This window comes from Ornithodoros turicata, unplaced genomic scaffold (assembly GCF_037126465.1).
Source record: "Ornithodoros turicata isolate Travis unplaced genomic scaffold, ASM3712646v1 ctg00001359.1, whole genome shotgun sequence".
Lineage (NCBI taxonomy): Eukaryota > Metazoa > Arthropoda > Arachnida > Ixodida > Argasidae > Ornithodoros > Ornithodoros turicata.
This window is the reverse complement of record NW_026999569.1, coordinates 50,245-62,747: the sequence shown is the minus strand read 5'-3', so window position 1 is coordinate 62,747 and position 12,503 is coordinate 50,245. Positions and strand designations below refer to the sequence as shown.

Below are 12,503 nucleotides of genomic sequence, written 5' to 3'. Positions count from 1 at the left end.
GTGGGCAGCGTTCGACATGGCATACTGAATATGAGTGTGCTCCAGAGCCACAAACTACATTGTAAATTAGCACTGCAGTATGTTTATCGGCACACATGAAATTACCCTTCATAAGTGCATCATGCAAGCTGATTGATGTGGGGTGGGGTGAAAGACACTGGAATCACATGTTGCGTCACTAGCAGTGCCGTACTCACTCAGCACTGACATCACAAGCAGTGATTTTTCACTGAAGCCTGCAACTCAACGATGTAATTCACATCTTGATTGCAGAAAAAGTAAGCACATGTTTGTTATTACTTGGTATACAGTTGAAACTTGTTAATGTGATGACGGTCATTCTCGTTGATTTTGGCAATGAAACCATTTTAGGATAAAAAACACCTGTCAAGGTGTAAGCTATGAAAAGTAGTAAATTGAGTGAGGCATTTTAAATTGCCTTTTTTCCTTTATATCTTCAATGCTGACATACATCAGCTTGTGTAACTGTCAACCTGGGCTATTCCAGCCAAAACCAGCCAGAGATGTAGCTTGACTCTCTTAAATATCACTGAAAAAAATTGTGTGCGTTTTTTAGACGATGCATATATCGAATGTAAATGATAATTTTGTTTTCTTCAACAATGGGGCGCATTAAACTGTGCCGAAATATGAAGTTGTCCCTTACGAGCTTCCTTCTGACATCTACATATACATCATTTGTGCGCTTTCCTTGCCTGGTGTTAGAGAGGAAGCACGATTCTGCCATCCCAAAGGGTATGTAGAACGAGAATAAATCTGGTGACGTGGTGAGAACTCCAGAACGGAGCACATTTGGGGTCAAGTTTACAATAAATTTCTGACAAATTAGCATTCTTGAAGGAGCCCCAGATTATTTATGCTTGTAACTGATTGCTTGTGATTAGCTTCACATAAAAATATCAAGCTGATCTATATTCATTGTTTGACCATGCTGTGTTTGAGAATATCAAGCACTTGCAAAAAATTACTTTTTTTTAGATAGTATATTCACATATAGGTCGTCTAAAGAAATAAGGATCCTAAAAGAAATATTCCCTTATTTGTATAACTAGTCCTCTCCTGCAATATATTGAAAATCTACAGGTTTATTTTTTTTAAATAAAAAAATTTGTCACAATAATGTGCTGCAGCTTGTTCGTCAGTTGAGGCCATCTAGGAAGCAAAAAATAAATAAATAAATAAAAGATGCCTTTGTGGCTCTCTCCTGCGAAAATCGAAGCTCTGCTTTTCCATTTTGAGAACCTACAGGTGTATTTGTTCTTACGCAAGAAAAATGTTTCGTCAGCTCATTCATACCCCATCTGTATGACGCTACAGCACACTTTGAACAAATTCTGCATTCAACTGTTCTGCCCAGTTCTGCAGATTAGTTGCAGTCGCTGCTTCATAACAGCTTTGTTAACATTTATGATTGTTTTCACATACCTGAAGTCATCTGGAAAGTGAACCAATCTCATCATTTCAAGGGCATACCCTCTCCTATAGCATGTTCAGAATCTGCTGGCATGTGTTTTCTGTAAATCTTGTAGCATCAGCTGACCATATTGTCTCAGATCATGTCAGAATGCGACGTAACAGCTTTTGGAAACAATTTATCATGATCTGTGTGCCCTTCAACCACAACAGAAAAAAGCCCACAGTCTTTCAGTGGAAATAAGTGTTTTTGCTGCATTAACAGAAGGTGTCTCAAATTAATTGTACCTCCTTGTGGCCTGGGTGGAGCATGCCTCACTGTGCTTTATGTCCAGTAATTCCTTCTCCCACCGTATCTCTTTGGCAGTAAGCCACAACGTATGCAGTCTTCAAGCTTTCTTTCACCCGGAAGAACAGCTTACAGCTCTGCAAGCATCAGAATATCTGCACACAATAGGGGGCTGCAATCTAGCCCTATAGGTGCCAACGTTTTAAATGGTACTGCGAACACAGTCATAGTACCCTCTATCACGGTACAAAGCAATTATGTCAAAGTCATGCTTGTGGAGGCAAAGCACGCTTGCCAAAGCCAAAGTGATGCTTATGGAGGGTTTTATTATGCCCTGCTGCTCAGTGTATGGCTTCTGTTTTTAGCTGGAACAAACCAATAAAAAAAATCTGAGGAAAGAAATATGCCACCTTCAGTTGCCATCGACCAAGCAAACTAAGTCAATAATGGTGGTTGTTATTCACTCTGCTACGTGATTGTGTTCATGTTAATTCACCTGTTTGGTACTGTGGTACCAGCTAGCGTAACATATATGTGACCGCATGGAGAACAAAGAGTAGGAACTAGCTAGTCTGGCGTAGGCGCTCTCACACTGGCATAGCTGGTCAAAAAGAAAATGTGGGCCATACATCACATAAAACACAAATACCAGTATATCTTCAGGAAGCACTGGTTAATTTCTAGTAGGTGCGGTGCATATAGCGTGTTCATAGACTGATTTGTTTATTCTTAGAGAAATCATATTTTTGCAGTTATAAGGGATGACAACATCTTCTACACCCGAAGTGGATGTACTAATTAGGTCTCGTTTAATTATTGGAAATAGAAGGTCGGCGCAAATGCAACGTCGGTTTCCTTATGTGCCGCTATACTTTTGTGCGCTATACGCAATGTGCCACTATAGTTTTCAAAAGTATGCTCGTCACCTTTTAGTGCGAGGACAGGGCCCCGAAATAATGGTTGTGTGAGAGTAAGTCTCGGAGCGTTCTTTTTGCCTTTTCACTTGAACGTGAGGAAGAAACAAAACGCTGCGCAATGTCGCGCAGGATGAAAGTTTTACAGCGATTTCATATTTCAGCACAATATTTATAAGCTGTAAAAATAGGTGCAAGAGTACCATACAATGAAGTAGCTGGTACCGTAAATTTTAGACCTCTTCTTGGCGTGGGTGCTTGGCATAAAGAGTGACCTGCTAATAAACGTACTTCGGGATTTCTGAATGTGAAGATCATAGCAGAGAAAGGAAGGCAAACAAATACAACACAGGGTGCCATTCATTTCTCGCACTTCTGATTTCAGTTACTTATTGCGCTTGGTTTTCTTCAGTTGCGACATTTGATAACGAGAATTTGCACTGTATATCCACGTGAATAAAAAAGATGCAAAAATTTCTGTGAGAAAATTTCACGGTATTTAAGAAAATGGCGTCTTAGGTTCCAGGGTATTCAAAGACCAGTGAAAACAAAGTGCTTGAAGTATTATGTCTAGATACATCTTTTGCAGCTTTTGCATCGCAAATCGTTGTCTAGGAAGGTGCCCGAATCAATGTGGATGTTCCTGAAATTAGAATCTTATTTCGTTACACTTTGAGATTACCGTATGCTGGTTACGAAAAATTAGGTCACCTCTGCTGACTCAAGTTATTCATCCGAGAAAAAATAGTTTTTTCTTGCAAACAAACAAACAATTTCTTCAATATGCAGCTTATTTGCAGAAATGCATTTCGAGAGTCTGTCCAGTACCAGTTCCCTGCGTTTATCAGAACGTAGGCTCACAAGGAAAACCACAGGCAGGTTTCGATTTCACGATTTTACGGTTCTGAGGCTGGAACACACACAAACACATACAGACGGACAAACACAACACATCCACACGGTATCGGAATCAGGCTTTTTCGTCGATCGTCACTTTTCAACTCTACGACTTCATAACCAAGGCAGCTGCAGGAGAATGGCGATGTTCGCGACAATGTTCATAATATAGAAGGTGTCCACTGGAACCAACACCGGGAACTCATTTGGTGACACGACACGAATGCAGCCGGCGTTCACACGGGGCAACTTTTCCCAGAAACTCGAAGCAACTCAAACCGAAGTCTTTCGAGCAATTTCGAGTCCACGTTCACACGCAGCAACTCGGTAGCTCCACCCACAAGCAACCTTATGGCGACCGGACAATGTGGGTTCGAATCGAACTGGTGGAATCTTTTCTTTAGCTGCTGTTTATCAAATTTCAGTCAGTTTTATTGTCCCAATAGATCATTATTGCCTTCCAGAAGTGGCAACTGATATGTTTCCGTGAAGTTTGTAAAAAAAAGAAAAAGTTATTTCTCAGCTGCACCTGCAGGATTTGAACCCATGAACCCACGAACGAAATCCACAACGCCATCGGGAGTCACGTGGCAATGTTTCCCTTTCCAACGCCTCCTCTAGAGGAGGCGTTGCCCTTTCTGATTGGCCGGTGCACGAGCAACTTCTCAAGTTTTCGGTCGGGGAGCGATTCGCAGCAACTCTGACCGCCGTATTCTTGAACAAGTCTCGACTCGACGCTCCGCCTCGACTCCAACGAGTGGAGGAAAGTGGCGCCAGTCCTCCTCAGGTACCCGCGGATGCGGCTGTAGGGTATGTACCACTGCGCGAATACACCATGTTGCAAGCCCATTGGCCGAGACTGTACGCGCGCTCCGATAGGTCGAACACGGATTATTTTCGCGCGCACCTGCGTACATCGTCTTGGCGGTTTCGATTTGACTTCTGTGGCCGTTACGGGGTGTTATGGCGGCTATGGGGGCGTACCCGTACTCCGTGAGAACGTCCAGAGTGACCAGGGATTACGGGAGATACAAGTCGACCTTGACTGTCGAAGTAAAAGCGGCGCCGACTCCGAAGAAGTCTCAAGAAAAGGTTTGAGTCTCCGTTCTCGTGGGAATTGGTCTTGGGACAAAAGGAAGTGGACTGAAGTGATGCGCACGAAAGGAGCACAAGGCAACACCCAAGGATTCTCAATGTCGACCAGAATCTATTTAAGTGATTCCTTACTTGCTCGGTTTATTATTGATGTCTGGCTGTCACGCTACCATGTTGACCATGCCACTTGTGTGAGGAGCCGTGAGGCGCAATGGCAACACCGGAAGATGATCCACCAAGACGAATCAATTATATCAAATGCAGAGCCAGCGGTTGCAAGAATTCACGCCTGAACTGCAACCTTTCATTTTTTGGATTCCCAGGAGACGAGAGGTAGAGTGGCTGTTTCTTTCCAGTCTTGTTGTGTAACCGGACTCATTTATCGCACTAATCATTGAGCGATGTTCTCCTTTGGTTTAGTCTCAGCTGTTGCACACTCAGTTGTTGTAGTCACAGTTGTCTCGCGACGTAAACCCCCAATTATTATTATTATTATTTAGTCTGCATATCGTAAGCTCCCTGACTGTTTCTTTCCTTATGCAACAACTTTCGTTGTGTTATAGGAAGTCTGCGTGGATCGAGTACGCTGGTCAACCAGAATATGCCACTCTTCCACCTGATCAGCTAAAACATCAGAAGCTGTGCGAGGCGCATTTCACATCCGACGCGTTCACAAACAGGCAGAAGACACGTCTGAAAAGAACGGCTGTCCCCACTGTGCCTCTCCAGTCAGTGCAGCGTTGTCCTGCTACGATAGCTGGTGAGTGTTTTTGTATGACTGACGCCTCTATCATTGTCAGCAGTGATGGCCACTAACTACTTATACAGTAGTCTAACTCTAACTATGTAGCGATGGAGTAGTTCTATTACTTTTCAGGGGAGGTAGTTAAAACTACTTGTTTAACTGTGCAGTGTATTTTAACTACATGTATATCACTACTTAACATTGTCCATCAACACCAATCCCATTCTGTAGTGTTCTTGGACACCTAAATATGAATCACAAGCAGTGGTAAACGTGAAGATTTAGTACACATGCACTGCACAATTGCTCTGCACCTCCGTAATGGTTAAAAGTCGGAAGCACAATCGTGCCGTAAAGCTTGTGGTAAAATCGGAAGTAGTTGGCACCTGCAGTAACCTAACTACAGTAGTTAACTACTCTGCATAGCAGTTTAACTAGTAGTTTCCCACTACATTTCTGCAAGTAGTTGATAACTACTTTTTAACTACATTCAGGTAGTTTAACTACATGTAGTTAAGTACTGGCCATCACTGCTTGTCAGTGATCTATGAACAGCAAGCCCAGTTATTTGTCTTTACCCCTCTAAATCTCCTAAATATTTGGCGACGTCTCCGTAACGTTCCCTCTTACAAGGGGTTTCTGTTATATTAACATGCATAGATGTCGACAATGATACATTGAATGCATAATGCTATTGAAACATAGCGGTAAGAATAAAATCCCTCGCAAGGTTTTTGCAGAACCCCTGTGTGGTTTTCATTTTGGATTTAAAATTAGGCAGCAGTTTATCAAAAAAAAGGGGGGTGCAGTTACATTGTAACAGTAATACAGAGTTTTTTTGTTTTTTATTTTCACGCGGCTGGGGGGGGGGGGGGGCATTGCCAAACATTTGGGGGATGTTGGAGGTCTGGATAACCCACTTATTCTGGGTAGACCTGTCAAACCCTGTATAGTAGCCCGTTAGACGCATACTATTCTGTTCAGAAATGTTGCATATAGATATTTGTTTTTGGACTTAGCAAAAGGGGAAACAAAGAATTAAGCACCTACTCCATGACTTCTGTCTCATGCTTCTATTACAGGCCGAATAGAACATGCTGAAGTGTCTGCACCTCACTCACCAACTCCTTCGACATCCTACCACCAGTCACATGAGCCAGGGCAAGCCAGCGGTAAGTGGAAGTACATTTCTTTTTATACACTACAGACGGTGGTGCCAGAGCTCACACTGTAATACCGTTGCATTTTGTTCATTAAGCAAGAAAGAATGAGAACTGGTTAGTGCCACATAATTCATTATGCTAAACCTTTTTGTAACAGGCCACACAGAAACCACTGTTTGGTCTGCACCTGATTCTCCAATTCCTTCGACATCCTACCACCAGTCACATGAGCCAGGGGAAGCCAGCGGTAAGTGGAAGTACATTTCTTTTTATGCACTACAGACGGTGGTGCCAGAGCTCACACTGTAATACCGTTGCATTTTGTTCATTAAGCAAGAAAGAATGAGAACTGGTTAGTGCCACATAATTCATTATGCTAAACCTTTTTGTAACAGGCCACACAGAAACCACTGTTTGGTCTGCACCTGATTCTCCAATTCCTTCGACATCCTACCACCAGTCACATGAGCCAGGGGAAGCCAGCGGTAAGTGGAAGTACATTTCTTTTTATGCACTACAGACGGTGGTGCCAGAGCTCACGCTGTAATACCGTTGCATTTTGCTCATTAAGCAAGAAAGAATGAGAACTGGTTAGTGTCACCGTGTTTCATTATGCTGAATTTTTCTGTGACAGGCCAAACAGAGACCACTGTTGAGACGGTGCCGCATTTTTTAGCTCCCATGACGTCCCCTCCCCAGTTGAATGTCCCACGGGAAGCCAGTGGTAAGTGGACATACCTTCTCTTTGTATCAACCGATAATGGCAAAGCTGCTGCTTTGTCTAATATCATTAGTTGGTTTTGCATGAGCATGATTTATTCTGTTTGAACTTACTTCAGGTATCAGTTCTGTGCTTGCTGCTACAAAAGGTAGTGTTGTACCCTCACCCACACCTGGCACATCTTCAGGGACATCCTCACCTTGCAGCGCTCCTCAAGATCTCAGTCGTAAGTACGATGTTCTTATACAGTTTCAGGTAGAATGGAAAACATGTTACAGATACTTACATTCAAATTACATTTTGATTAGAATATGCTTGAATGCATCTTTTTCCCCTGAGCACCTCATAAATGTGATTACATTACACATGCTGGATAACCTCCGACTAACCTGATAAACCTGATCTTTGCAGCATTGGCTGAACCCCTTGAAAGTGACACAGTAGACGCCAGACCCAGAGATTCTGGTAGACGCCAGACCCATGGTAAGGACTGCACTATATGATTAACAATGTTTTTTCCTATGTTACTCATTGGGTCTGTCAGCAGTGACTTATTCTACGAATGTAGTTTGTCATGCCGTAGTATATGTCACTGCGCCTTATTCCTGTGCTATGGTCGTTATTTTCATGACCTGTTTCAACATTATCCTTTGAATTTTACAGCCTCTGGATCTGGTACTATCCACAGGCGGGGACGTCCCCGAAAACAAAGAACGCCTCGAACTGCCTCCCTCATTCACCAGCTTCAAGTATCAAGGGAGCGCCTACGACGTGCATTGTTTCGAAGCCGTGCAACCTTGCATTTTGGGGGCCTCACAAGAAGCCAGATAGTGTTTGCAGCGTCACGGTATTTGTCAAAACGTGCTCTTAGTCTATTCCGTGTTCAACTCTTTCTGCAGCCGTTGAACAAGTTTGGTAGGAGGTGGCCCCCCCAGTTTAGGAGCTTTGCTCTTAACTTGCATTTCAAGGGTCCTCAAGCTTATCGCTACTTAAGTAAAGTGCTGGCATTGCCATCTGAGAGTTCTCTGAGGAGTTGGCTAAAGGACATCGCTGTGGAGCCGGGAGTCATGCCTTCGGTCCTTCAAGGACTTAAGACAAGACTCCAAGGACTGCCACCAAAAGATCGTACATGCACAATGATTTTTGATGAAATGTCCATAAAGGAACATCTGCAGTACGATTCTGGATCAGACGTAGTTTATGGCTTTGTGGACACAGGAAAGGAAAGGAACTCTGAGATGGCAAAATCAGCACTTCTTGTAGTGCTCTCAGGAATAACAAAAGCATGGGTACAGCCCTTGTCATATATTTTTTCAAGATCTACCGTGTCAGCAGATATTCTAAATGATTTGCTTCAAGACTTGATTAGACAGCTTCATTCATTGGGTGTTTTTGTGAAAGCGGTTGTCTGTGATCAGGGTGCCAGCAATTGTGCATTGTGTAGAAAACTTGGAATCTCCCCGTCAAAACCATATCTTTGTGTTGATGAGTCAAAAGTCTACTTTATTTTTGACCCACCACATTTGATGAAGACTACACGGAACATGTTGTTGAAGCATGACCTGCAGATTGGAGATGCCCAACACAAGGTTCAGTGGGCCTTCATTAAAGAGTTCTATGAATCAGACTTCCCCCTAAAGGTACGACTGGCACCCAAGTTGACAGACGACCACATTCACCCGACGGTATTCAGTCGTATGAAGGTCAAATTTGCAACACAAGTAATGAGCAATAGTCTTTCCACTGGGATCGCTGTCCTTATTAGCACTGGGTACATGCATCCAGCAGCCACTGCGACTTCAGATTTCCTCCTTAGGATGGATGTACTGTTTGATTGCTTAAACAGTTCATCCATTCAGCAGGGTGATGACAAAAAAATGAGATTTGCAATCAGTGATTCCACCAAACATAAGGAGTTACTAGAGTCTGCAGTACAGTGGATTGCACAGTGGAAATTCGACAGTGATAGGCAACCTCCTACTGTTAGGGGGTGGCAAATCACAATTTGTGCAATACTCGCGTTGTGGGAGGACCTTCACCAAAATTTTGGTTTCGAACATCTGCTGACACGGCGGCTCAACCAGGACCCAGTGGAAAACATGTTTGGTCAATTCCGGCAAATGCACGGGTGTAATGAGACACCAAACGCGTTTCAGTTCGTAGCAGGCCTCAAGCATACCCTTGCGGGGAACCTCATGAAGCTTCCAAGCAAAGGCAATTGTGAGGCTGATACGACTGAACTTTTAAACGATCTGTTGCACATGCCGGTTTCCTCAACTGCAAGCAGTTCTTATGAGCCTGCCGACTCCCAAGGGTTGCCTGCAGTTGAGGAAATGCAGGCTGAACATGATATGCGTGATGTGCAAGAGCCCGATAATATTATTGAGGCTAATGCACAGTACGCATACGCAGGGTCCTTGGTTCACTCTTTCTTGAAAAAATCTGAATGTCCCAACTGCCCAAACTTGTTGAAGGCTGCAGATGAGGGGCTCCTAAGACCAGAAGGCTTGTACAGTTACTTGCAAAGTGAATCACAAATGTCTGGCAGTACATTTTGCATCCCATCGGATGCCTTTTTTGCATGCTTTTGCAAGTTAGAAAGCATATTCTTACGAGAGGTTGCAAAAGTCCTACACAGAAAAGGAGTAAAGCAGCGCCTCATAAGTGCCTTCACTCAGAGCAGTCATGAGCCTTTCTGCTGTGCAGCATGTCAAGCCCATTTCATATCTTTTTTTGCCATAAAGCGGATGCAATACCATATCAGACTTAAAAACAGAGAGGGTGCTGAGGCTGCTCACAGAAGGTCAGAGCAGAGAAAACGAAAAAAGCTGCCAACGTAATTGCAATTCCATCAGTAGCTTCACATGAAAAGTACAGCACACGAAAGAAAACAAAGCATTTATGAGTCCTACTGAACACTCTGTTGATGACCCCAGGCTTGACATACTGCATGACAACTCTGAAGGTTATTTTAGTTATGCCAGACATTTTCTACAACCAAAGCCTGTTATATGCAAATGGGGTTCTGCCTTTCCTTTGAGACGCATAGTGTTGGTGGAAAAAGTATCAAAATATGTACCTGTGTTGTATGATCCTTTGGTACGTACTCTAGAGTGAAATGTCACATCTCAAAAACTACTTCAAAGCAAAATAGTTCACTTTTACTTTACTTTGCATATTCTTAACACTGTGATAAACAGGGATCCAGTTTTCCACACTACAGATATTCAAGCTGCATACGAAAATATGGAGAAATTGTTTCCTTCCAATGCAGAAATGACATTTGTCACATGGTGACATAGTTTGTAATGTATAAAAGGGATAGGGCACAGACTAACTGGTGTCTCGGTTATTTCTTCCTTGTAATGCATAGTTTGCACGAAAACTTTGCCAGTGCCTATGGCCAGTCACAATACTGTTTTACTTGTACCACCAGCACATATTATTTTCCCCTTACATTTTCATATTAGATTGGCAGGTCCTTTCTCAGGTTATTATGGCTAAAGAAACCAAAGATTATATCCATCCCTGCTTTGTGTAACTTTATGCAGTGAGAAGCTCTCAAAAAAAGGTTAGCGTTGGTACTAGCTATATTTTTAGCAGGATAGATCAGTGAATGAATCTTTACATAATCAGAGGATGCGCCTTTTTGCTTTTGTGATGCTATTGCTATGATTAGCTACAACAATGTGAGGACTGCATTACGCAGCCGTCCTCAGCTCTCATGCTGTAGGAATTGGAAGTCATTTGAAAGTGCGTAAACGACATTTTGTGTCTCATCAGCCAAGCAAAGTTTTTTGAGTCGCAGTACTTACTGAAAAACATCCGCGTTCCACCACCACCACCATTTTCCTGACCAACAAAGGCATAGGATCCTTTGCAGTACCTTTGCTTATGATATTGTATATACACTGCGTCATAGTCGTTATTTTGACGTCATAATCCTGAAGAGATTGTTTTAGAGTTTGAGGCTATGACGATATAGCACACTGTTTTCACGTGTTTCACGACCAATGTAATGTTATCCGTGCATTGCGATGCCTGTGTACATAGCATGTTCTCGTTCCCTCCTGTACAGATGAAAGCTGTGTAACTTCCTGTTTCGTTCCTGTACAGATGAAAGCTGTGTAACTTCCTGTTTCGTTCCTGTACAAATGAATCCTGTGAAAGCATATGTAATCCTTTTATGCAGATAATGCATTGGTGTTGTTGCACTGTCGTTGTCGCGGATATGTTACGCCTACAATGGAACTGCGCGAGCTACCTCATCTACATTCTCCTGTTCATTCACACGCACATGTCTCTCACACTGCCGACTGATATATTCAAATAAATGTTTTATTTCCACAAAACTTGCCTTGGCCACTTTCTTATAATGGGAGAACTGCAGAGCAACGGCAACCGCGAAATAGATATGAAGCCACCAAAAGCCGTAAATAGCCGGGGAAGGGCCAGGAGCGGCCGGAAGGCGAGCCAAACAGAAAGGCTTCTGATTGGTCGGCTGGTTTTGCATAATTTCCACCACGTCGCAATTTCATTGGTCGTATGCCCAGTGTTGTGTGAATTATCTCAAACTATGGCCTCTATGGGGAGCTGTTGGAGCCTGGTGGCGCTGCTCCACTCAAAGAGCCCATGCGTTTCATGAACTCGCTTCGGGGATTCCTCCGCCAAGGCGCTCCTCGAGAAACCGTACTCGAATAAAGCTGTAGTCTCGTCGCCAGCCGTCTTTCGGGACCACTCGAAAATGTTAATTATCATGCTTAAAACACACTTATGGCATGAAAAATAAATGTAATTATTTACTTTATTTCGACCAACGTGCATTACAAATACAAACACAAAGGTCTGCAAGTGTTTGAAGAAGGGTGCAGGTGTTTCGAACAGGGAAACAGACTGATAGGTTTCCTAGTTTTCTGGTCTGGCAATTACAACCACAACGGCAGCAGTTAGCTTAATGGCATCGTCACCTCGTATCAAATAATATGAAAGATGATGTCACTGCTTGTCACTCTTCTATTATGTTACAATATGTGGCGTGAATGACTGTTTGCTAGCGGATGGGTACGTTTACCCAACGCCTTGAGGGTAGCTATAAACAATCAAACAAACAAAACAGATTTTACAACAACATCCCGAGCAAAGAATCGGGGAGACCATTCTTGGGGAGTCACCGCGAGCATGGCCGTACGAACTTTTATGGCCCTCAATCGCGCCCTGCCTAAACGGTGGAGCCTGTTATCCCACC

General features: G+C 43.2%; 1 protein-coding gene across 1 annotated transcript; it reads left to right on the top strand.

The window, feature by feature from the left end:
• The first annotated feature begins 4,306 nt into the window (after positions 1–4,306).
• LOC135376898 (uncharacterized) lies at positions 4,307–11,626 on the top strand. The gene is made up of 9 exons (XM_064609339.1): positions 4,307–4,962; positions 5,193–5,389; positions 6,457–6,546; positions 6,695–6,784; positions 6,933–7,022; positions 7,172–7,261; positions 7,377–7,484; positions 7,670–7,741; positions 7,922–11,626. Exons 1-9 carry the CDS (start codon positions 4,841–4,843, stop codon positions 10,096–10,098), a joined length of 3,036 nt encoding a protein of 1,011 aa, XP_064465409.1. The 5' UTR covers positions 4,307–4,840; the 3' UTR covers positions 10,099–11,626.
• The last annotated feature ends 877 nt before the right edge of the window (positions 11,627–12,503 follow it).

Bases quoted from the DNA above. Each gene is read 5' to 3' on its own strand.
- LOC135376898 (XM_064609339.1), top strand. From the start codon at position 4,841: ATGGCAACACCGGAAGATGATCCACCAAGACGAATCAATTATATCAAA. The intron at 6,785-6,932 runs GTAAGTGGAAGT...TTTTTGTAACAG, and splicing joins TGAGCCAGGGGAAGCCAGCG to GCCACACAGAAACCACTGTT. The intron at 7,742-7,921 runs GTAAGGACTGCA...TGAATTTTACAG, and splicing joins TGGTAGACGCCAGACCCATG to CCTCTGGATCTGGTACTATC.